The sequence below is a fragment of the Siniperca chuatsi genome, linkage group LG8 (genome assembly GCF_020085105.1).
Source record: "Siniperca chuatsi isolate FFG_IHB_CAS linkage group LG8, ASM2008510v1, whole genome shotgun sequence".
In the NCBI taxonomy this organism is placed as follows: Eukaryota; Metazoa; Chordata; class Actinopteri; order Centrarchiformes; family Sinipercidae; genus Siniperca; species Siniperca chuatsi.
In genome coordinates, this window is record NC_058049.1 from 7,397,734 (window position 1) to 7,424,840 (window position 27,107).

The following is a 27,107-nucleotide window of genomic DNA, read 5'->3' on the forward strand; positions in this document are numbered from 1 at the left end:
CTTTGCAGAGTATACATTATAAAAAAAAAGTCTCTGAAACACTGGAACAATGCCAGAACAGCATCAGGACTTCTAACAGCAGCAGTGACTGTTATGCCTAGTCGTAGCGTATCTGATGTCTACGGTACAGAGATGGGAAACGGTTAGAGGTCACTCCTCTCCTTCTGTTTTTTAAGAAGCCATTGTGTAAGCCAAGAGAAAGGGAGCAGATTTCAGTGTACGCTCAGGTTTCAGAACTCGGCAGTAAACTTGTCCCTTGTATAGCACAGAGAATAAAACATGTGTTGTGGTTTAGTGTTTTTTTCCCCTTAGTCCCCCAGCCATATCACATGTCCCCACACAAGTCTCCCATTGGGTTTTCAGATGGTGTTTTTCTACAGCCAGTGGGAGACAATGACTGATAAGAATGCACGAATTATATGATTCATTTCTGGGGTTTCAGCAGGTGGTGTGACTTGGCGTTAGTTTGGGGGTTCGGCTCTCATGGCATCTGTCTGCCTCTCAAAAGATTAATAGAGACACAGGGAAGAGAGAGTGAACCTTTGCCGGGGCTCTTAAGTGGCCTTGTTCCCCGAGACGGTAAATAAAGGATGGGAGATGGTTGTGCCAGGCGTGGAGCGGGAGGAAAATAAGAGAGGCTAAAGCTGTTGATCATCCCTGTCTCATATACGTAATGACCCAGAGATAAAGTGGCAAAATGAGACATCTTTTGCCCACCAGTGACAAATGCAGAGGGAACACTTTTAAAATTCTGCTCTGTGGTTGAGATGTAGGGAATGATTAAATGTTGATGGAGAAATATCGCATTGTCTCCCCTTCTTAGCTTCAAACAAAGGACTGACTTAACAAATTACTTCACACTTAAGAATATAAGAACGAGAAGCAGTGTTAGGCAAGTTTTACCTGAAGGCCCTGCAGTCATGTTGAATAATCGCAGAGGATATCTGAGGCTTTAATCATGTATGAACCTTCCGTGTCTGTGATTTAGGAAGCAAAAAATACCAAAGAAAATACAGTTTTTTAAGGTGAAAGGAGGGGAGTGGATGCTGGAGGTGGAGAGCCTTTTGACCAGAGGCAAATCCATTTGCCAGCAGGGATAATCTGGGAGGGCAAAGTGAATGAGTAATGCTCTCCCATGCTACACTACCATTGAGGTGGCCTTAAGTGAAGCATTTAACCCCCCACCTGCTCCGGTGGCACTGCTCTTTGGCCAGTAGTAGGAGGTATGTTATATAAGGCGGCCAACAGATGTGAATGTACGTAAAAATACTGGTGGATAAGAAGATCTTTGTTCAGAAAACTTTTTTTTTAAATGGGAGCATGTTTTTGCCTCCATAGACATAAAAAACCTTCAGATTTGGCTTTTCGCTGTTGAACATTTTGAATTTTTTGTATTAAAATTGCATTTTCTTTTCACATCTATTTATGACTTCACCTTTGTAAACTGCTGTGGCGATTATTTTGTATTGAACCACTGCATTTCTTTTTTCAAACCCCTTGTCATTTTTTTCCCTTTGTGACAGTTTGCCTCCAGCATTGCATTTTGTTGTTCTGAATTCCTATAAAGTGGCTCTTGACACGTCAGCCATCGAACTTCTCACATCAAGAGGATATCTGTAACAGAGTTGAAGAGCTTGTTCTAACACAATTCTTGTTGATACATTATCTTTCATCACAAGTATTACCACAGACATTTATCACGCTAGCGAGCACAAGACTTGGGTATGACACTGAAGAAAAGCTCTTTTTTGGAAGCAAAAGTACTTGCAAGAATAATCACGCTTGGATCACACCCTCTAGAAAATACAATTTAGGGGAAATTCTTAATCAGCGAGGTCAGAATTCAAACAACACTGAATATTTCATCCATGAATCTCATTTGATATTCCTATTGCTGAATATATTGTACACATCATTTACTAAGTTGACTTTATTTAGTAGATAATTTAACTGTGAATCTTGTTGGCTAGATAATGTGTTGTGTGTTTTCCACTCTTAGCTTTGATGCCTACTGTTTTCTGTTTTCTGTGTTCTGGCCTCACAAATTGAATTGCCCTAAGAGCTATACATGGCTTCATCTGCCATATGTATTTTGTCTTAATATACTTTTAATGAAAATAGGGCTTAAATGGGAGGGAAAGAATTGCGTCCATTTCTGTCTCCTTGTGAAATATAAATGCTGCAATACATGTGCAATATGCTGCAAAACCTTAACAGACCTTGATGTCTGGAAAACCTCATCCCACTGAATTATGGGCTTTTAAAAGCAGTAAACAGAGACAGAGAGGTGCTCTGTCTCTGGTGTCCAACATGTGTGTGTTTCTAACGGTGAGTAAATCATACCTCCCTGCTGGTGCGGCTGGCAAAGGCATGACAGTTGTTACCAGCGTTGATGCTGTGTCCGCGTGTTGATGCCGGCTGGCATTGTTTGTTTACTCAGCCCTTTCTCTGTTTATTTGCCCACACAGCCTGGCGTCAGTCATCCGGGGTCAGGTCCTCACGGGAGACGGGACACCACTGATTGGAGTCAACGTGTCTTTTCTGCACTACCCAGAGTACGGCTACACCATCACGCGGCAAGATGGCATGTAAGGGAGACTCTCTCTCACTCTAGCTGCGGCATGCCAGGACACACAGCAATCCATCTGCATTTATCAACACTGATTTACATGTCCAAATAAACATCTCATAGTTAGCTCAGCCCTTGGGTTCAACCTTTGTCTTTGAAACGATTTATTTGTGGCATGTACTACTGTCCCCAGACCAATATGGAAAAATGCAGCAAAAGCTGTCCAACAGTGGGAGAGTCGTCCTGGCAGTTATCCAAAAAGTGCTCAAAACAAATTGAAACGGCAGCACATTGCGCCCTAGAACAATTCCTCATGCAAATGTCACACTGGTGGAGGCCATTTTGAACCAGGCTGTTTAAAATGCATTGAATCAGCAAGGGTAGAATCAATCTGCCCGCGGTGTAGTAAAACATGGGATTACTGTCTGACCTTCTCCTGCTGTTACCGCAGACGGGTCCTTAATAATGGAAGTGCAAACACATACAAGACAAACGTATGTCATATATTTTACAGGAAGGGTTCACCTCAGGTAGGAGCTTTATTTTGCAGATGGTCGTCAAAGATAGTGAACAAGGCCTTTATTCAAATTCATCAGATACAGACTGTGTTTATGTGTTGCCAGTGTGGAATAAAAGGCTTATGAGTGGCAGAGAATTGTACAGCTGTTGTTATGAAGCACAATCCCTGGGTTCCCAGCTAGTTGAGGATTAGCTGATTTCTTCAGATATTCCGCCCTGTAACTCTTCTGACAAGGAGTGTGATAAATGGTCGGGGATAATCACACTTGGTTAACCAACAGATCCGCTCAATGTGTTAAGGGGGGAGGGGGAGGGGGCAGCATCAAAGCCTGGCCTCTTGCAGCTGTGAGCTCCCCACTGCCCAAAGTGGAGAGAGCTTGAGAAGGAAGCTGTTTTAGGTCAGCTGCACAGCTTGGTTGTTGACGTGTGTGTCCGTGTGTGTGTCATTCTGGGTGTGGGTGCGTGCACGAGAGATGTGCATAAGCATTCAAATCTGTGAGTGTGTGTGTGTCTTTGTGCATGTGAATGCATGCAATGTCACCACACAGATGCTTTACCCCCTGGGTGGTGGAGCTTGCCGAATATATAGAGCAGCACTTCAAAGACTCGCCCTTCATTTCCAAACCAGTAACTTTTCCCTGAGTAATGTTGTACTAATTAAAACCAGTTCACCAGAGAAAACTCCCAAGACTCAAGACTCCAAACCAAATTCAACCATAAAGTTTCTTCTTACACCATGCCTGGTTAAACAAAAGTCATAAATTATAATAATATATGGAGGCTGTACAGAGGCAATACACTTGATAAGGAAACGTTTTCTCTTCCATTGGAAAAAGCATCATCAGGCTTAATCCTGAAATAAATATTTACTTTGCTACTTTGCACTTAAAGGGAAACTCCAGTTTATTACAATCTGAGGCCTAGTTTTCATAGTTCTGGCCATCATTCCTATCAGTAATAACACTGTAACACTGCTAATAAGAAGTCAGATGGCGCAAGAAACATAGTGAGTAGTGAGAAGACAGGATTCAAATGTACCCCCATCCCTTCCGGGTTCAACTTTGACCTTTATTTTTAGTCTTTATTTGCTTGCAAAATTAAAACATCATGGGTAAAGACATACAATAATAGAGCTCAATGGAAGAAAGACAAGGGGCTCAAGCAAAGTCTTACCACACTTACCGCAGTTTTGCGTGTACACAGTTTTCCTGTGTGTGCACAATGAGGCATTATGAGGATTTGACTTTCGAACATTTAGGACATTTTGCATGGACACCCCTGGTGTTTTTCAAAACAGATTACAGTGTAATATTCATTATGCTCAGCACAGATTGTCTGTTGAAGTTTAATACAAACCTAAATTACGAACATTTGAACCTTATGTAAAGCAGAATTTAACCAAAAGTCAAAGCTTTCTGTATGCACAGTTCCGATCAAGTACACTACCATTAGCTATAGAAGCAGGCACGTTGACAGTTTATGTGATATTAATGATGAGACTGAAGATGAAGTCCATTTCATGATTTATTGCTTATATGATGTTACTCTTTTTAGTAAATGATTTCTGGATAAATGAGTATTATATTCATATATATATATCTATATATATATCCATGTGAGCATTGTGTGCATCACACAATAAATAAATAACAAACCTACCTACCTTTCTCAGTTTCACCTCAAAATAAAGTGGTATGGATCATCTCAAATCATTGTAGCGATGACACCATATTCCCAGATTTCAGCAATTACTTTAGTGAACTCAGTGATATCATAACAAATAGAAAGATGGCCAAAACTATGAAAATAAAACCCATTTGTAATAAACTGGAAGTTTCTGCAGATAGTACTAAATACAGTCCATAGTAATACAGTTTATCCAATCAGTGACGGTTTTTGGTTTCATGATATTGTGTTAAGGTTTGACCTCTTGGCCAACGGTGGTGCTTCTTTGACGCTGAGTTACGAGCGGGCCCCATTCCCCATGCTGTATCGTACGGTGTGGATGCCCTGGAACGTTTTCCATGTGATGGACACAGTGGTGATGAAGCGGGAAGACAACGACATCCCCAGCTGCTACCTTACTGGCCTGATCAGGCCCAACCCCCTCATCCTGGCTACACCCCTCTCCACTCTGTACAAGACCTCCCCAGAGGACAGTCCTATCATCCCCGAGACCCAGGTGAGACTGCTGTCACAGAGGTGACCTAGGGAGATCACATTATGGGGCTTTTATGGTCAATTCCAAATTTCTGGTCATATCTGATTGTTTTGAATGACTTTTAATAATTTGACCCATATTTGATCCTAACATTACAAGCAGCAGTACTGAAAATACACAAACACAGAGTAACAATAATGCTGTTATCTTCTTTTTACCATGGCTTCTCTTGCTTATTTTAAACTTTGCCTCTGAGCTTTGGCTGAATTGCGATGTCTCCCCAAATACTAAGCCATAAATTGTCTCACAGTAATACTGATAAATTCTGAGGGCACATTGCATGGAGGTTACGTGCCTCAGGATTTGGTCTGTATCCATTTGGCTCAAATCGCAGTTGAAAATCCCTAAATGCAAAATGTGACTCCGCAGCTTTTTCTGTTTTAAAAAAAATGGATCTGTGTTACATTTGAGGGGGGAAAAAAATCTTAATTTGGAAATGCTTCAGTATAAGTATAGTGGCAGTCTGAGGTGAAACCTGGTTAAGAACCGGGACTCGTCAATTATTAGAGTTGTGGCGATCAAGAAAAACTATTTTTGTAAATAATGAAGAAATCATTAATTACCGATGGCGTTTGCTCAAAAAAGACTAATGTAATTATTTTTTATATTTTTGGCTGCTCAACACAAATTCAGAATGTTTGACTGCACTGCATACAATATAACATGATTATGTATGTTGGTATAACCCAAAATTTCTCTCACGTGGCTGAATTGCTCTAGACTGAAAGATAACAGTGAACCCCAATGTAGGAAGTGCAATATATTATAATATTATATATTACATTACATAAATATTATGTATAATATACTGTAATTAGAGTCATCCTCTACATTAAATACCAGCGAACCCCTGTTGCTCCTGTTACTTAAGTCTATACTCCACACTGTGTATTTGGCACCAGTCTGACTGCTAATTAAAATCATAGGTTCTTCATGAGCAAGTGGCCATACCAGGCAGTGACCTCAACCTGGTCTACCTGAGCTCCAGGGCAGCTGGCTACAAGCCCATCCTCAAGGTGCTCCTGACCCAGGATCGTCTCCCCTTTGGCCTGATGAAGGTCCACCTGATGGTGGCCGTCATGGGCCGTCAGTTCCAGAAGTCTTTTCCTGCCTTCCCTGACCTCTCATACACCTTCATCTGGGATAAAACAGACGCCTACAATCAGAAGGTCTTTGGCCTGGCAGAGGCTGTGGGTGAGTACCTGCTGTGAAGCTGCCGACTGAAGCTGTTTGTGTAAGCGTAGGTTCACTGTCAGATACTCACGCTACCTTCAAGCAATGAACCTTGGTTGAACTTTTGAAGATTGATTTTATTATTTTTAAATTGAGGATTATTTAGCCAGGGACTGCTTTTGTTACCATATGCAATAAAGATTTAGCAGGTGGTGTGAAATTCTGAAATCCCCCAGTGCTGCATTTTTGAAGACCACTGCTCTTTTGCTGACTTCTTTGTTTTGCATGTATGATATTTTAGTAGCAGTGCAGTGACTATAATATTGCCTATGAGGCAGTGGCCTGAAAAAAAATCCAGCAAGGAGTCACAATAAAAACTAATCACAAATAATGACAGAATCTTTTGATTGTTTGAAAGGCTGAAAAAAGGCTGAGGGTTTTTGTTAAGAAGGATGAATCACTCCAGCTTATATATTACAGAGCAAAAACCTCACAGCCCTGACAATCAACAGGATTCAGTCATGGCTTATGGCTGCGACCATATCACAGTGTTTATGATATTTACTATAATGTGTGCCATCTGAGCCTTTATTGTTGAAATAATTCATGCCACTTCACACTATTTTGCCTTTTGGTTTATTTGCATTTACACAAGATAAAACAGACCAATGAGAGGAGAGCATATAAAATACAAACTGTGCAGGTTAGACACAGAAACCCCATGGGTCTTCTAAAATCATCCCAGCTGGAGAAAATGACATAGTCAAAGAGAAAGTAGAACCAGCAAATACAGAAAACAGCCAAAACGTGTGCTGAATGTCTTATAGGCTACAAGCCTCATTGCTGCCATAAGTGTCAGGTAAGGAGGTAGCAACCTTGTTCACCATAGGCATCTGCCATCATTACTTTCAGTGTCAGCGGGATATGAATACGAGTCCTGCCTTGATGTGGTGCTCTGGGAGAAGAGGACGGCGGTGTTACAAGGCTATGAACTGGATGCCTCCAACATGGGAGGGTGGACGTTGGACAAACACCACATATTGGACATTCAGAACGGTAAGAAATGCTCATATAGTATACAGTATGTGTTTGTGTGTGCATGTAGGGCAGAGATAGGTGGCCTCTTAGGGTTACAGGCAGGTGGTCTTTACCCTGAATCACCGCAATAAGTACTTGAATCAAAATGAAATATGGTTCGTCATCACATCTGCAGATAATAGAGGAGAGTTTTGAAGGGACCAATCATTCACAGTAATGACAGAATAAATCAGTGACTAAGTCACCAGGGTGCGGGGCTCGAGACCATTCCACACTACTCTGCTATTTTTGGAAGAAGACTGCCTTTTGCTGCTCATGAAGGCTCGCGCTTTTGATGAACAGGCGTCATGTTTAATTCTCACATTAATTCAATAAACTAAATTTCTTGCTCTGTCATCAATCAGAATCGCTTTAATCGCCAAGTACAATAAATGGACATGAGTTTGTCTTTGTCGTGCTGGTGCAGAGACATGAGAAAGTGAAACGTGCTTAATGAAACTATAAAATATACATACAGGACTGAGTCATTGCTGGGTTGCCATACCAGGAGGGTCACACTATAATCTGGAGAATTCAGTGCTAAATTACAACTGCGCAGGCAATAATATGACTGCAATCATAAGAAGTAGGCCTCAGGGTAGCGTTCATTGTCAGTTTGCCAGGCCACTGTTTTGACATTAAACCCACTGCGGCTCACAATCGTTGTTCCAGTTGTCCAACACAATTTGTGTCCCTTTCATCTTGAAAATAGTCAAGGTTACAGTCGTGGCCTTCAGCAGAGTCCTTAGTCTCACACTGTCAGATTAGAGTTTGTGACTGGATATTTAGGTTTTTGTTGTATTGTTTTTTGTTTGTTTTTTCCATGTTTATTTTGTTTTAGTGGGCATTTAGAATGTGTCTTTGCTCATTTTAATGCAAGTTTTTTTAAACTCTAATTTACTCAGCCATTTGTAAAACTTGCCTAATCACTTGCATTTGGAAAGTCGGAGGGATGGATGGATGGATACTGTACATATCACCAAATCAGACTTCCAATTGGCATACAGAAATTATTTCTTCTGTTTCACTGGCAACTAACAGAATATGTTAGAGCTTGCATGAACAACAAATGCATCTGAGAAACTGGTAATATAGTGGTAATTATACCTGTTACAATGGTTTTCTTGATTCTTGTGTCTTTGAGCCACAGAGTCTGGGAACTTTCTTTGATGTTCCCTACATCGACAGCATCACTGCTGAGGAGCCTAGCATGGTTATTTTTCTTCTGAGTCAACTTTATTTCCATTATTCAGGGAGAGAAAATTGTGCAAAAAAAGCAGTGCAATTGTTACAGCTGATGATAATTTGTAGATGTGGCCCAGTTGTTCTATTTTCAGTTTTAAGTTTCTAGACAGTCACAGAACAGGTTCAGGCAGGTATGTTTGTTGTGTGTGGGTCAGTTTGGCGTTGGGAAGTACAGTGTGGTATCTTTGCATGCAGATTGAACTGTCCTGAAATAGTATCTTGTTAACGTTCTCCCCATTTTAAGCCATCATCAGGTTAAAAAAATTTTTTTAAAGGTGATGCTGAAGAAAAGATAAAGCAAATGTCATCACGCTGAGGAAGATAAATGTTTAAAGATAACTTTTCATTTAAATGTAGAGAAAGTGTAAATTTATCAGGTGCAGAATCTCATTTTGAGATGAAATGTTCCTATATTTGACCATAAGGAGGGGACAATATGACCTGATATTCAATGATATCAGTATTTACATCCCTACAACAATATGCTTTTGCACTAACTTTAACTCTTCAGAGTTGTATTGTACACCTACACTTGCTCACTCATAGGTCATACTGTTCACCTAACAGGTAGCAGTATCACTCTTTTCTGATTCGCTCCCCAATGCCATACAGACATAAAGCTGAAATAAAGTAAATTCCTCACAAAGCAGAAAAAAATCACAATGCTTTAGGTGAGCTTTTTATCAGGCAACAGGTTGGCCATCAGCAGCTATCATCACTTCTGTGTACATCACTATGAAGTTGCAAGTAATGAGTATGTCCGCATGCATTTGGATTCTGTGCAATACATGGATAAGTCACGTTAAAATGAAATTTCATTTATTTTCTTTCAAGTGCAATGCCTGATGCTCAAAGTTCTGCAACGGCTTGGTTAATAAATGACACAAACTATCATTATAAAATGGTATGTGTGAATAAATAGTAGTAGTTTATAAAGCACCACCAGTAGGTCCCGTGAGGTTGAAGAGGGTAATGAGGTTCACTGGTTTAACAGCGTACTATTAAAGTGTTTGTGCGGCCAATTGTGCGTGAAAATAGACTACCGCCTTTATATTTATTCATGGTGCTGATATTGAATTTGAATTGCTTCATGTATTCTCTTAATCTGCGAAAACGCAAGCCCAAGCTCACCAATCATAACTTTTGTGGTCTCTGTGGTATCTCCTCAGCCCAGATGTGTAGTTACATTTATGAGGTTTACATGAGCTCTGGTGGAGCCACGGAGCCTCCTTATGTATGCTCTGCAACCACCTGACACAAAAGTTTAAATCTGGCTTTAGCCACTGTCTCTTTGGCCCAGTCCATCGAGTTCTAAGTAAACCTCAGATTTATATATATTTCCGTTACCAGATATTTTGGCAACAAGAGGAGCTGTTTTCAAGAAGGAATATTGGTGTAACTAGAATTCCATTCTGCCTACTTCTTGAATACAGTCTTTTATAGCATCTTACATGCACACCCACAATTGGCAGGAGTAACACTATTCATCCCACAATACTCAGTAGGTTTGCACAGTAATATCATCCATGTATTCTGCATGTATAACAATCTTCTCACATCTCAAAGATTGCACAAATTGTCTTTTGTCGGATGCGGTTGTGGAAAACATGTCATAGAACCAGTTTCTGAAACAGAGTCTTCCTTTACTTTGTTCAAATCTTGATACTACTTTGTCCTGCTTTCTTTGTTGAACATTAAAAGAACAGACACGGGGGCCCATTGCCGTACCCAATCTGTCAAGCCATCCAGAACATGAAGTTTGTGATGTTTGCAAAAGAACACTGAAATATGCCTCTAGCTTGACTGCTGCTCGTGCGTTGTGTTTCATCCCACCTGTCTCAAAGTATAGCACACCCATCTCCAAAGTCTTCACTGTGGCAGCATCACAGTTGGAGTTGGAGTTGTGAGATGTGTTTATGATCAACAGATAGGTGCAGCATGTGTGATATGCTAATGTTTGCTGCATCCTTTATTAGACTGAGCTGTGCTGCGTGTCTGGATTTATCAGAAAATTAGATGTTACTGTGCATGAAAATCATCATGTGCAAGGTTGTATGTGTACGCAGAAATAGTGATGACAGAAATAAAACAACAACCAGATGGTGTCAGGTTTTTCTCATGTAGTAAATGCTACAGCCTCCCCGAGGCTTTTTCACACTTTTCACTTGTCCTATTATGGCACCGCCCTAAAAATAAATTGCATAAAGTCTGATGAAATTTAAAAGATTCAAAAATAGTTTAGCAAACTTGTGGTGTTCTGTCTCATTTACCCCTGTCTGACAGGAGCTTAATCAATTTGCCAAAAGGGTTTCATGCCACAATCCTATTAGCTCAACCCATAGACAGTGAGCTCTTTTAAGACTGTGAAATGTTTTTGTTAGTGACTTTGGTATGCTAGTTTGTACTGTGTTCACATCAAAGTATCATAACCGTATCTGTAATCCTATCTGTCTTTGCCCTCACACATATAATTTTTTACCATACAGGTAGTGAGTAGGCACTTAGTTTTATCCCCTTGCATTTTCTCAATCCAAACTGAATTATTATGTCTTGCATTCAGCCACTTTTTGACATTTGAGATATATGGCCCACGTGGGTTTTTGGGCAAGGAATGCCGTTCGATATCCTCGGTCGGCTCGAAGATGAATCCAGATATCACTGTTTGCCTTCATTGCTGCTCCAGTATTGATTCTTTAATGCTGTAAACCTTGACTAATGTCCTCACCCAACATGTTAGCAAGCGGTGGTCCTCTGCAGCTGCACAGCGGTTTAGCTCCAGACATTTGCTATTGCTTTTTTTTATGACTCCTGCTTCATTTTTGCACCACTTCGAACATCTGAGGACTTTTTCTCTCATCGTTTGTGGCAAAAGACCCGAGCAAAAGCTGTCTCCCTCTCTCTGCCTCTACTCCAGAGCCTGTCAAACTAGATAAGGCAAATTGCTGGTGTCTGTGCTTTAGTCATGTCCTCCTGCCCCTCCTTTCTTCATTACAAGTGGATATGCTTTCCCCTCAGTCTGCAGCTTGTCTCTATCTAGAGTAACATAGCTGATTCTTACTGGACACAGCCAGTTCAGTAACTCAGTATGTCGGAGTGTACTTACTGTACAGCTCACACACATGCTGCATTTGAAGCACTGAGAGGTTTCATGCCCACTTTTAGCCTCTATCATGGTGGATCAGTGGGAGCCTGGGTGGTATCTTAGAATGACACAGTGCAAAGGCGAACAAAGAAGGACGGGGTGCAATTAAGACACATTCCCGCTCCTCCCCTACCAATCTCTGTACTCTCTATGTGTCACCAAGGTGACATTGCTCAGGGCACTCCAGTTTTTTATCAGGTATGGAGTCTCGGCCTTGCATTTGTACCATTAATCATCTTGGAAGCTGTAATGTTGGCATTAAAGCATTCTTCCCCAGTACATGACTCACATTAGCCTTTTATAAAACAGATTATTACCTTCTGTAATGATTCTAATAGAGGAATCAATTGGAGTGAATACACATATCCAGAGGTGGCTTTGTAGTTTGGGACAGTGTAGTGATGATTATCAGTTCTATATACAGGAGGAAAAGGAGCAATTTCCTCTCCTTCCTCAAATATTGCTTAAGTATCATTTTGGAAAATTCCATGTTACTGTCAGAGTCTAACTGTGTCTGAGTGTTTAATAATGTGGTAAAAGCTGCGTGACGTGTAGTTACATTACATTGCGGGCTGTGTGCTTGCTGGATGGAGCGCATTGGCGTGATCTTGGAGCAAGAGAGACAACAGATTCTCAGACTTTCTAAAAAGCCTTTTTTCACTATGCCAAGAGAAACAGTGATTTTTCTCTTTCACCAATTTCTATCCAAAACACGCCTCCACACATTCGTTTACTAATCAATGAGCAGACACTACCCTAATGGTTGATCCATTCAGCTGCCATACTTTGACTTTGTCTCCTCTGCAAAATCTGTCGAGGGAGCACTAGTTTGTTTCAGTCTGTGCAGAAAAACATTGACTTTGCCAAATTGTATAAATTGTATTTCTGCTTGTCTCCCAGAACAACAGTAGCTGTATCTTATTTTTGAGAAAGTTTTGTTTACAGTTAAATAGATTTCACCCAATCTCTGCTTCAAAATCAGAGCAGAGTGAAATAAAAGTAAAAAATATTTATAAGTACATTGAATGAGTCCAAAGCTATTTCAGTCCAGACACTGTAGGAGTCCCCCTCTTCAGCCTGGGGCACTGGATAGTCAGAAGCCAAATTCCCAACAGTGCAGCACTCCAGCTGAGACGTCACAAGCTTGATCCTTGCAACAATCATCAGCAGTAATGTGTCATGACCAAGTGTCCTTGAGGGAAGAAAACGGAACCTCAATCTGCTCACTCACTCGAAGTTGAATCACATAAGAGCAGTAGAAGTTGTGTATGTGTGAGAAAATGAAAGTGAAAGAGTATAGCGTCCATATTAAGTGTGGAGTGACTGTGGGGGGGTAGTTGATGATTGATTAGTGTATTTAATCCATTCCATTACGCTGTCTAATAGCCTATGGTAAGACTTGTGTGTACAGTAAACTGTGATGGAAGTGTAAATAGAGAGGATCACGGCAACTTGCCAAAATGACCTCACCATTAAATGTTTGGAGGGTTTTTTTCTAAGCTGAACGTCAGCCAAACTGCTGTATTGCTGCAACTGATCCATGTCCTACACACTGCATTAGGCTCCTGGATATTAGAAACGTCTTTGTCTTTCCAGAGAATGTTAAGGAGCTATTACACAAACAGACATTAAAATTCTAGTCAGATTACGTAGCTTATTTGTTATTTGTAGCTATGTTTCTGGGTGCAGCCTCAACCTTTCAGCTCAGTGAGAGTTTTCATCACACTGTGTGTTTCATTCAGTGAGCAGACACATGGATCACAGTTCAATTAAAGTCCCAAGGTCGCGCATTTGATGGCGTCACGCATAAAGCCGTCCCCCAGACCTATTTGTCTTTGTTAGAGGCTCATGTATAATGCTCTCGGATACAAAAGACGGATTGGTCAGATCGTCCTGTCAAGAGCCTCGCCGGACCGTGCCTTCATTTGAATTTGCCCTTCAATCAATTAAATCAATGAAAGGAGCTAATCAGAGAAGGGACAAGCAGCATGGCCACACGCTCGATTTCACATACATCCAGGGTTACAATGGCTTACGGGATAACGCTGTGGGAGAATGACATTATGTGGCCATTCAGTGGTGTCATAGATCCACTAATTAGGACAGAGGCAGTGTGAATTCAAACAAGTTGGTGGATGTGAATAATTAAAAGCTTCCAGCATGCACTTCTTCCCTTTTGATGTGTTTTTACCCTTTTGAAGAAAGTCCCACTATATCAGTACCCCCTCTAAAAAGCCAGTTATATCTGCTTCTTGTTAAAATATTAATCTGTAGTGACTCACCAAATTTGGTGAGTCCTGTGAAAATGTATGCACTGTTATTAGGGGGAGGTACACTGCACTGTATTTATGTTTACCATCTCTCTGTGACTTGGGGACAAGCGACTCCCTGTCAAGTTAAAAGAACATTATTTTACATAAAATTGACTTCAGCTTTGTGGAAGCTTTTCAGGAACCCACTGAAGCAGTTCTATAATAATACAAGCTACTCACATTAACATAAACAAAACTAATTGAAATCATCATTTCTTAACTTCTATGAAAAACATATTAAGGATGTGTCCTGAGGGCAACCTTAAAAGGCTATTCACACTTCTGAAATATAAGTGACTGATGGACAAAGGATCTACAATACTTGCTGCAATAAAAAAAACACCCTTAAATTGTGTAATAAACAAACCACCATTTATTTTTGTTTCCAAGTTTGTGAAATGGCATATAGACTGCAATAACAAGTCAGCTACAGCACAGTTTGTGGGTATTAACTACTAAAGTGAAATAAATGTCTTAATATATTCTTGCATATTAAGCTAAATAGGCTAAATATATTTTACTTTGGTCATTATATAGCAATTAGATAAACAGTAAATGTGTATATTCACAAGTTAAATTAATTCACCTCATAGATTCATAGATGAATGTTATTAATGTAAATAGGCAAGGCTTTTGTTTACTGCATGTCTTTCTTGAACGGAATAGATCAACATTTTGGGGAAATATGTTAATTCGCTTTCTTGCCATGAGTTCGATGAGAAGATCTATACAAGTTAAGTGTTAAGTATGGAGCTAGAACCAGGTTAGCGGTAAGCTTAGCATAAAGACTGGGAACAGAGGGAAAGAACTAGTTCCAAAGCACATAACTCTATCTAAAACCACAATTTGTCATTTTTGTGTCCTTTTGTGTACAGATTAAACAAGCGAGACACACTATTAATTAGGTGGGCATAAATTTGAACTTCAGACAGAGCAAGGCTAGTTTCCTTTTGCTTACTGTCTGTATGCAAAGCTAGGCTAATCACCCATTTCAGCTTCAGCTCTGTATTTAACACACAGACATGTGTTATCAATTTTCTCATCTAACTCTCGGCAAGAAATCAAGCAAACATATTTCCCAAAACATTGAACTATTTCTTCAATATGTTAAATATCGTTATTGTAAATTGAAAATTGAATGTGTGTATTTTCCTTTCCTGTGTGTTTCATTTTGACCAGGTCGGTCTTGTAAAACAAAGTAAATAAATAAATAAAGATGCATCTCTGGAGACTTCCTGGTTAAAGGATAAATAATGAGTCCAATCATGCTTTCACTCTTGCAATTAACTGCTGTTTTGTTTCCCAGGCATTCTGTACAAAGGCAGCGGGGAGAACCAGTTCATCTCTCTCCAGCCCCCTGTGATCTCCACTGTCATGGGGAACGGGCGGCGCAGAAGCATCTCGTGCCCCAGCTGTAATGGACAAGCCCAAGGCAACAAGCTGTTGGCGCCGGTGGCTCTGGCATGGGGCATCGATGGAAGTCTGTACGTCGGAGATTTCAACTACATCCGACGCATCTACCCATCTGGCAATGTCACAAGTATCATGGAGCTCAGGTAAGATCAAGGCCTCATTGTTGGGATTTTTTTTAGAGCATGTTACACCTGTTGATTTAAAAAAACAAAACAAAAAAAACCCAGGACATTTATTGTGCAACTTGTTGACTCTTTACCTCTGTCCCATCATCAAATGGAACAAATTCCAAGGTTTTAGTATTAACCTTTGAATTTGTATAAAGTCAAGATGAAGGAGAAAAGATGATACTTTTAGTCACATGCAACTTTCCCCCACCCATAGAAATTTGAAATCTTTTCCCTATCCATCTCCATAATTAGGAAAGACATCCTGTCTTCAGCATGTAATTGGGATGATTTACGCCCTCATGCCAAGTTGGCTTCTCTCAGCAATGACTCTGATTCGGCCAGTTGGCTTATTACAAGGTGGCAGATGTTGATTAAATGTACATTGGGCCATCATCTTCCATGAGACACATACACGACAAACATATGAAAACTGCCTTAAAAGGACATAGGTCACCACACTGTTGGGGGTAGTTGTACATAAAGTGGTTTGTAAGTTAGTGTTAAGATAACAAGAGTGGATGTTGACCAAAAATCTAAAAAACTAAGAGGGGAAGTGATTGAACATCATTCCTCTCTACATCAGGAACCTGCTGGTTTACCTGTGCAGCCACTACAGGCAGCTCTCTAATGTGGGGAAGTGTGTGCTCAGTATGAATGGGAGGAAGGGTGCTGCTATAAAGGAGCATGCATGCTCAGCAACCCTTTCCTGGATAAATAATGGTTTAAGAAATGGTTTGTGTCTCCAAGCAACTATTTTACTGTTTACAAGGAGAGGAACAAACACTGCTATGAAGACTTGTTGTTGCCAAATTAAATTTAGTCTGACATAAAAGACACACTAAGGAACATTTTTGTTCACATTAGATGGCAGTTGCAGTGCATATTTAAAACAGTACAGTAGAAAAAATTTCTTTGCATAATATACCATCTTCATTGCTTGCAGAATACTTTCTTATTTTGAATTTGATGTTAGTCTCTTTCAAACATTTAAAGACCAAAGTGGTATCAGTTTGTGGTATGTATGATGCATGCTTGTTTATATAAGAGTCCAAATATTCCATATGGGATTCTCTGAACCTCTTTCAACTGCTGTTAGCGTAAAGTCTGTATTTAGATTCTGGCTTCAGTGGCCAATGTAAACAAGTGGCAGAATCAATATTTCAGTATAAGTGGTCATATTGAGAAAAGCAGTGGTAACGCAGGAAGGGGCTTTATAAAGATATCAGTGCATGTTTTCCTCTCTGTGGGTTGTAACTCTAGGCCACAGTCCCGCCTCTCCACTTTCTGCCAAACGGATTGTCATTGCCTGCGACTTTCTCTAGTGGCTGTGTTGATTCTTCAAGGGGATACTTTGACTTTCTGAGTTTCAGCGGTTTTTCCTCACTAGATACTATGAGGGGAAAAAAGCTGTGCATTTTCTGCTAAATTTTGAGTCCTTGTTCGCACTTACTCTTCATGGTTGCAATGAGGAATAAGAAGGCTTTTAGCAAAAAATCAAGTCAAGCCTATACGTTATTCCTATGGCAAGAAAACTACCTGTCTGGGCAAATAACAACCTTGAAAATGAGAAGTAAAAGTATCCCTTTAAGATTTACCAATTTCATTGTCTTGATTATTTTTCCTGTTTTCCTGCTCCCTCTGTACCCTGTCATAGAAATAAAGACTTTAGACACAGGTAGGTGTATTATCTTAGTGCATGTTGTTTTAGTATTCTTCGTACATCATCATCTGCATCATCCTCTTTATAAGTATATGGATAACTCTTTCTTTTACAGTCGCCTTTAGAACCAGTGATTACCATGTGTAATTATAACAAACCAATTATAGCTTGATTACATCTTAACAAGAGGAAGAGTGCACAGTCTTTCGGAATTTGTGCAATGTGACTATTGACGAAATGGCTGCAACATACACTGCATTCCTTTACATATTTAAAGTATTTCTAGATATTAATATAAAAAAGGAAGTTATGTAAATATATATACAATCAACACCTGTGTACTTTGTGTGAAGCAGTCCAATACAATAGTGCAGCAAAAAAACGGTACCATTGTGAATCTTACAATTACATTTATAGTGATGGTGTTCGGCAGATGCTCTTATCCAGAGGGGTTTACACAACTGCTTTGTATTCATGATTAAAACAACAGCATCAGATCAAGTGAAGATGCACATGGTGGCAATTAGGCTGTCCCAGTGGTAAACTTGACCATAAGGGCCTGAGGTGCTACACAAAGTAAAGCTGGCTGTCAAGGTGGTGTCTCTGGTGTGACAATGGGATTAATGTGATATGAATATGTGAGTCTTGTTTCAATTTAAAATCAAAACTAATTTGCCTGATTCGTCTGCTGAAACCAGAAACAGTTTCTCCTCCATGTTTTACTAGACTGCATTGTCTTCCCTTCATCTAATTCTACTGTAGCTGCTTAGATCACATGCAGTACAGTTTTGATCAATGCCTGTATCCAAGTATTTCCTTGTAAGCTTTGTAAGCTCTACGTGACTTATCAGAGAAGATAAATACGGCTTTCCAGTGCAGTGAAGCACAACATGACATGTTATCAGTCACCAGAATAAACTTTGTTTTGATTCTCCTCCAAAGGTCCGTGCAGCTCTGATGATGTAGGATAGATGACCGCTGCTGAGGTCACTGTCGGTTCATGTGACTTATGTTTCCTTTAGGTTTGTTTTTGTGAACACTAAATGGTCTAGACCAAACAGGTAACAACAGATCTTTTTGTATTTAAACTACTGGCGTGAACATAACCACATTCATTTTGAAAACAGAAACTAAAATGAACTTTCTCTCTATGCTTGTTTCAAAAGAACCTTGTGAAAGCTAATGCATGCTTCTTCGGGCTGCACGTACACGAACGAGCACAGGAGTTGTTCGAATGCGTTCACGTGGCTGTTATTTTGTATACTTGTGTAAGACAACTTGTATAACGTTTACATTTTTTTTTTCTTCCTTCCAGTTTCCAGGCTTCTGATTGCCTGAATCAATTAAACAATTAAAGTCAAAACTGAAGTAAATGTTTTTGGAGCGAAGTAGGAACGATTAAAAGTCAGCACTCAGCTTCTATCAGCAATGTTAAAAACCACAAACCGAGCCAGAAATGTTGGTGTAGTCATGGACTCAGACCTGAATTTTGCTCGCATCCTCACTAAGACCAAGAAAGTAGATCACATCACTCAAGTTCTGAGGTGTCACTGGCTTCCTGTCTGTCAAAGAAATGATTTCAAAATACTACTGTTGGTTTATAAAGCTCTGAATGGTTTAGGGCACATTTAAGTACATTTCTGATCTTCTGCTACGTTATGAACCATCCAGACCTCTTAGGTCGCCTGGGACAGGTCTGCTTTCTGTCCACAGAGTCAAAACTAAACATGGAGAAGCAGCCTTTAGTTTTTAAGCACCATATATCTGGAACAAACTCCCAGAAAACGGCAGATCTACTGCAACTCTTAGTTTTTTTAAATCAAGGCTGAAGACTTTTCTGTTTGCCTCTGCCTTTTATTAAATCAAATAATGACTAATTTCTTACACTGCACTGTAACTTTTGCTCTTCTGTTTTATCTTGTTTTTATTTTCTATTTAAATCTTTTTATATTGCCCTATGTTGCTTTTATGTAAAGCACATTGAATTGCCTTGTTGTTGAAATGTGCTATACAAATAAACTTGTCTTGAAAAGCAATGCCAGCAACAGGCACATTGTGATAGTCTAACCAGGAGATTACTAGCACCTGGGTCACAACTTGGGACAGGTATGATGGAATGTTTGAGATGTAGTGGAGGATATATTAATCTTGAAAAGGCCAGTCACCACCTGATCTGGTGGTCAGATGGCAGATTTTTTTTCAGACTAAAAGAGGTGCTGATAGATAAAAACCACCTCAAACTATGGCCACAAAGTGGTAAACTAGATATTAGATACAAGGCCACATAATACAGCCTTAAAACTTACCATACATCTGTCTTAACATCAGAAGATTCACAAAGGTAGTATTTATTGCAGGGCTGTTATATTGGACTGCATAATGCCATACAGGTGTTTTATTTATTGTGTCCACCCCCCTGAAGGTTGACTGTAAAAGAAAGGGCTACTAATGTATGTCTTGCTGAATTCTTTATAGGAACTTGATAGTAGCCCCTTATTTTGGGCATTTACTTTGACTCATAATAGCTGTCATGTTTTATGACTCCATCTTCATCATTTTACAATGATGTTTCATTGCCACATTTATTTTGCCGTCACATTATCCCACTTTCAAAGCCAACCAGTATTGACTAAGGTACCATTAAGCTGGAGTACAACCAGAGAAGCCATGTTTATGACTGCACTGTAAAGCAAGCAATTTTTCATGGTAACTGCCTCTGTTTTTAGCTCTTTAATGATACAAGCACCTGCTATGTATCAACTCTGCCTTAATAGAAAAGGTTAATTCAATAGTTTTTCATTATTTTGAGTTTGTTTAAAAGGTAATTTAGTTAGCTTTTTTCAAGTCTAAATATCATGTGTTGTAAAATCTTTTGATTCCTAATCCTTGACACATTTGCTCTCTGAACTAAAAAGGGTTGGTTCCATTATGAGACAGTTTAAAAAAAAATGCAAAGAAGCATAACCAGATGTGATGCCATTAGTTGTTGCACTTTGTTAACATAAGCCAGTCATTTCCAATTTCCAAAGGCTTTTCCCCACAGGGGAGTGATAACAAATGAAATGATCTGGCACACAAGTTGTCATTTCTGCTTTGTAAACTGGAAGCCCACTGCAGTGGTATCCTGTTCAATTCTGTTTGACTTCCATCTTTTCAACCTTCTGTCTCACTTTCTCTCTTTTATTTTTCATTCACAAAGGCTCTACCCTTTTTTTCCTGCTGTGGAAATGCTTCACATAGTTGTTTACAACATTAAAAATAGATAAATTTCCTTCACTTCATTATCCACATACATGACAATGCTACACATTTTAAGTTGATAATAAGGTTTATATTATATCTGCAACTGGACTGGGAAAAATACACTTAATGACAGTTTAAATGCTAATAACATCGCCTGATTGAACATTGGCATTAACTTTCTGTTATCTCTTAATGCAATTTAAAAAAAAAAAAAAAAAAAAAAAAAAAAAAACATGGGTCTGAAGTAGGTTATCCAATTCCAATAGACTTAAAACAATGTATGATAGTCCACAGGACTTGCTATTAGTATTTAAACAATACACCTTTCTACATTCCATTGAATTTTCTGAGAATATTTTGATAAAATGGGTTTTCTATCTATACCACTTTAAAAAATCTAATGCATACTGACAACAATGTTTGCTCTTTGGAGAGGTATAAAGGAATCATCTCTATAAAATGTTTTATTTTGAGGGAAGTAATGCTAAATTTCATCATCAGGGGGCAGTTGGGGTTTACAGGTTGTTTCAGGTATTTTACAGATATTACTGCATTAGATCACATTTTAGGGGTAAATTATCACCATTAGAGGACTATTTGGCTGCATTGGAAGAAAAGGGAAGTATATAGTATATAACGAAGTTATTGTCTTGAATGCAGTAACAACCCGGCACACCGGTATTACCTGGCAACTGATCCAGTAACTGGCCAGCTGTACGTGTCAGACACAAACTCCCGGAGGATCTATCGTCCAAAAACCTTAACCGGGACCAAGGATCTGCAGTCGAACGCAGAGGTGGTGGCAGGAACTGGGGAGCACTGTCTGCCCTTTGATGAGAACCACTGTGGCGATGGAGGCAAAGCTGCAGAGGCATCTCTCACTGGACCCAAAGGTATCATTCAAAACTAATGAAGATGTTGTACTCAAATGGAGGGGCGGGACACAGTGATGGGTTTCTCAGACAAAAATGACAACTGCTAAATTGAAATGTATGTGCACCATTGGGGTCTGTGCCACTGCTGGGCCCACTGATTTTAATGGATGCATTTTAGTTGTGAGTTGTGTGTTGTAAGTACAAGTAAGCAGGACTGCCAACTATAAGAAAAAACAGACTATTTATAAATCAAGGCTGTGTACTGCTGCTGCCTATCAAATAGTTAATGTTGTTTTAATAATATATAATAAATATAAATAATAAGAAATATAATGCATAATTTATTTTGCATAATTGGATATTCTTGTTAATATCCTTTCAAATTTGTACTTGATTTATTTCTCAAATGGCTCTTGTGAAAGAAGTCTCCAGGCCTTTAAAGCTTAAAGTAACAGCTATCCACAAGTTGCTAACTGCTATCCACAACCACTTGTCCACATTCAAATAGCATATAGCCATTTGTGCCATTTGTGGTTGGATTGCTCACTTTTCCATAAATTCTCCTGGATGAAAAGGCTAAGATGAATTGTTTTGCGCTAGTTGTTGCCCACTCTGAATGCCAACTGCAATAGCTCAGCTTCAGCTGGGTGATAAAGGCTTGAGTGAAGGCAATCTGAGGGAGCGACTCTAATGATGGAGTGGGTGGAAGCCGAGACCAGAGAAAAAACAGCAGATGGCTCCATTTTTTTCTCCTCTCAGACATTTGGTGAACTCTGCTCAAATGTGACACTTTTCATCTGTCTGAGAATCTCAGACTGTCAAATAACTAGCTCCCAAGGATTCACCGTGGACTCCCTCAGCTCATCAATGTTTTAGCAGAAAGCAATCTTGTGCAGACGTAGTCACAGGTCAAACCAAACCACTCACCTTCCATAGAAGCTTTTAAAGACTTCATTGAAAAAGAAATCACACTCTGGAGGTAAAACTAAGGTTGAAGCTTATTCAAACCACTATCCTCCAAAAACTGAAGAATACTCTTTCACTATACATACATGTTCCTGAGATCAGCAGCTCTCAGTCTTGACAATTCAACCCCAAACCACAATGTAAAAACCAATGTGGAGAATGAAAAAATAGTCTCCCTGTATGTGAGGTATGATAGAATTCCCACAGGTGCTGGTCTCTATTAAGCAGCACGACACAGAGAGCGATGTGGAAGCTGGCGTGGCCCGTTAATGTATTTTCCCAGTTTCGAACAAATGGTTATTGCAACTCTACACTGGCTCGGCTGCAACTTACAACTCTGAGCTGACACTCAATCATTGAGACAATTTAGTCCACAGTTGTCACCATGGCAACTGCCTGTCTTTCACCCCTTTCATCTAAAATTGGCCGAATCTGTCATTTCCGCTCCTTTGCTCATTCATTTCTCAAATGGTGTGCAGATAGTTGATGATTGCCGATGTCAAAAAATCTCCCAAACTCACCACTCATTGACACCCCCACCTCCCGAGGTCCTTTTTTAGAGAGGAGGGTTACAAGATGCGGCAAGTGCATATATACCGTATGAATACAGCCTTTCCCACTTCTGCCTGAGAAATTATTTAATACCAGAAAAGCAGCTCGTGAATTATTGATGCTGTGCTTTTTGCAGTGACCTGAATAATGGGAAGGCAAGCTTGACACATGTAACCATCGTGTTCTGTCCACTGAGTCATGCAAGCTGAGATGCCGCATATCTACCATGTTTTCATGTTATCACAAGTATTTTTTCTTTTTCTATTTTTTTTTTCTTTTCCCCCCTCTTACATGATGTCAACAGGCATCGCCGTGGACAAGAATGGCGTGATTTATTTTGTTGATGGCACCACAATCAGAAAAGTGGACCAGAACGGCATCATCTCCACTTTCCTTGGTTCCAACGACCTGACATCGGCTCGCCCTCTGACCTGTGACAACAGCATGGACATCAATCAGGTAACTTTATACACACCAGTGCCAGACAGTTGTTAACCCTGCCTGTATGCTCACACAGAGCATGTCACAGCGCCACCTTCTGACTCATTGATATGCAGTGTTATATAACTGCATATATTTTACATATGTAGTATAACTCATCTTTTCATGAATGATAATCTCTTTCGGCAACTGGTTTGAGTGAGAGCAAGACATGCAGGGGCATTTTTTTAAATTTACCTCACAGTCTACATTATTATCAACAGTTCCCAAACTCCTCTCTGAACTTGGTAAAAGAGCTTTTTGGCATGCTGCTCCCTCTGTCTGGAAACTTCTGCAATTAAATTTAAAATTGCAAAAACCGGTCTCTTTCTGGGAATTTAAATCACTGCTGCAGAAACTGTATGCTCTCTCTTCTGGCTGCTATTTATATGCTCTATTAGAATCGGGACGTTTTAGTGTAATTCGTTTGATAAGTTTGATAGCATTAGATCATTCTTATTTATATCGATGGTTTAAAATTGCCCTTAGGTTGTTGTAGTGCTTCTTCAGTATGTTTCAAGGACATGATCTTTTAAATGATTCTTATTGGCAATTTTATTTATGTTTTTTTAATCCCATTTTTGTTTAATTCTGATCTTGTGAGATAGTTTCTGTGATCTGATTTATGATGTTAGTCTGTAACATTGTTATTGCTGCCTGTCTTGGCCAGGACATTCCTTAAAAAGGATAATTTTAATCTCAATGAGAATTTCCTGTTTTAATAAATGATAAATATTAAATAGGCATTTAACTGACAGATCTTATCCAGAGAAACATATAGTGACATTAGTGGAATAAGCTCCAATTCCTAGAACACCAATATTATAAGGTGCTTCATGAAGAAAAAGCTTTTTTTTTTTTTTTTTTTTTTTTTTTGCTCTCAACTCAACAAGAGCAGAGCATTTTCTCTGAAGGTACAGGAGGAAAATATGTGCAAGGAGGAAGATATGATTTCGGCAGGAAGTGGAGACATGAAGTGTTTATTGAAGAGATGAGTTTTCAGGTCACGGTAGATGATATGGAGGGAAGAATAATTACTCAGTTTGGGGGGCTTGTTTTGATGTGGCTGGAGCTGAATTTGTGTTTAGTGTTCCACTAGAAATACTCAGGATTGAGGACACTTTACACCATACATGATAATGAAGCAGCACTCTGTAGCGAGTTTTCCGCACATAAAACCTTTTCTTCAGCAGCACCTGACGATGGCCGGCTTTGTCCAACTAAATTTACTAACTCCCTGCAAATGAGGAGACATAAAAGCAGCGCCCTGACCCTACACAATAGGTTATAACGTTACAATACCATGACACTTCTTTCAAAATAGAAGTGCACTTAAACATTAATATCCCTCCTCATTTCACTCTTTTAGAGTTTTGAGATTAAGACTTCTTGACTTAAGATAAATAATGAAGAATAATGAAATAAAAACCAAAAAAGGCTTTTATTATATGAAAAGATTTGTTCACAGCGTCAGTTAATACTGCTATAATTTTTTATGTGTGAAATGTTTTTTATTTTGATTTGATACACTTAATTGATCACCCAATGGGGAGCCCCTCTCTCAGGTTGCAGCACCAGTTAGTACAGCAGAAATGGTTGCAGGAAGGTGTGAAGTGCAAGCGCAGGGTTATTTTGGCAGCTATACTATATCTTATACCCCAAAGGTGTAAGAAATATTTCTTTTTTTCTTCTGGCCCATTGAAAAGTTAGACAAACTAGCAAAATGGAAAGAGAGACTACTCTGCAACTAAAATGTCACGTTGGATTTCCGCACCAGCCAATGTCTTAATCATCATCGCGAAATATTTCACCTATTGAGAAAGATGGATAAAAGTAATCTTCTGTGAGGAAATACATTGTCTGTCCAAGGCTAGTGGAACAGTGGATAGCTTGAAAGAGCAGGATTTTGTCTGTTTATGACTTACTCACAGCCCATACACGACTATACTGTAGATTTATTCATTAAAGTCATGTAGTCGCTAAACTATGTCACAGCATCACTACATTGTTGTTATGCTTGCTGATTTTAGACAATCCCACCATGAAAATTTGGAAGATGCTTTATTGTTCATGAGCCCATGAACTGGGCTTGTGTGTGAGTCACTGTTGCATTTTATTAATCAGAAAAAGGACTAGCAAATATGGATATTTATTTCAATCAATTATGAGTCATGATTACTTTGAGTTATTACCTTTTATTTCAAATGTATAATGTTGATTTTGTGAAAAAAAAAAAAAAAAAGAAAAAAAAACAGACAATCTAATTATGCCCCGTATTTCAGGTGATTCTGGAGTGGCCCACAGACTTAGCAGTTAGCCCCATGGACAACTCGCTGTATGTCTTGGACAACAATATTGTGTTGCACATCACAGAGAACGGTCAAGTGAGCATTGCAGCCGGCCGACCTATCCACTGCCCATTGGCTGGACTGGAGCGTGGTGTGGCCGGTGGTCAAAGGGCACAGTTAACCCCTCTAGAATCTGCTGTTTGCATCACCATATCTTATCATGGGGCCATCTACATAGCGGAGACAGATGAAAGAAAGATGAGCAGGATCCGAAAGGTTTCTGTGGATGGTGAGATAACGCATTTGGCTGGGGCTCCCTCAGACTGCGATTGCAAGAATGATGCCAACTGTGACTGCTACCAGACAGGGGACGGCTATGCCAAAGATGCAAGGCTCAATGCTCCATCTTCTTTAGTGGCAGCTCCAGATGGAACACTCTACGTGGCCGACCTGGGCAACATCCGCATCCGGGCCATCTCTAGAAATGGTCCAACTGTGACTTCCAGTGCCAGTACGTTTGAGGTGGCTTCCCCTGATGCCCAAGAGCTGTATGTGTTTGACAGCAACGGCACCCACCAGCACACTGCAAGCCTGCTCACTGGTGACTTGAAATATACTTTCAGCTACAGCACAGAGAATGACATCACAGCTGTTACTGACAGCAGTGGCAACACCCTGAGAATCCGTAGAGATCCTAACCGCACGCCGGTGCGTATCGTCGCCCCTGACAACCAGGTGATCTGGCTGACCATGGGCACCAATGGCGGACTGAAAACACTTACAGCGCAGGGCCAGGAGCTAGTGCTTCTTACCTACCATGGTAACAACGGCCTGCTGGCTACAAAGACATCAGAGATTGGCTGGACAACTTTCTATGAGTAAGTATAATGGAGATTGGCAAGATCATTCTGTGGAAATCTTTAAGGTCTTTGCCAAAGTCGGACTGATTTAGGCTGCAATTCATTTAGACCTTCTGCATCTGGAACCTGCCCATGGTATAAATTAAAACACACCTCCTACTTCTTGCACACTAATAGAAATTATGTAAACAAATGCACTTTGCATTCTGGCTGATAATATTTAGTAATTAAAAAAAAAAAGTATTCCCTGCTTATGGATGAGGAGGCAGTATTAACAGCCTTGCAGTTGAAGGATTTATTAAACAAACTTTTGTTTGAGCTTGTCACCTACTACTGAATGGA

At 39.8% G+C, this 27,107-nt stretch overlaps 1 protein-coding gene across 10 annotated transcripts in view; it reads left to right on the forward strand.

The window, feature by feature from the left end:
- Positions 1-27,107, forward strand: part of si:dkey-237h12.3 (teneurin-3) — a 164,415-nt gene that overhangs the window by 127,700 nt on the left and 9,608 nt on the right. For 8 of the 10 annotated variants that reach the window (XM_044205917.1, XM_044205916.1, XM_044205921.1 and 5 more), the window contains 9 exons: positions 2,469-2,588; positions 5,009-5,270; positions 6,236-6,503; positions 7,395-7,538; positions 15,565-15,814; positions 17,496-17,516; positions 21,405-21,637; positions 23,442-23,596; positions 25,900-26,783. In XM_044205917.1, coding sequence (XP_044061852.1) covers positions 2,469-2,588; positions 5,009-5,270; positions 6,236-6,503; positions 7,395-7,538; positions 15,565-15,814; positions 17,496-17,516; positions 21,405-21,637; positions 23,442-23,596; positions 25,900-26,783 — 2,337 coding nt within the window. The remainder of the gene's footprint in view (positions 1-2,468; positions 2,589-5,008; positions 5,271-6,235; positions 6,504-7,394; positions 7,539-15,564; positions 15,815-17,495; positions 17,517-21,404; positions 21,638-23,441; positions 23,597-25,899; positions 26,784-27,107) is intronic. The other 2 variants (XM_044205919.1, XM_044205924.1) reach the window with 1 other exon arrangement.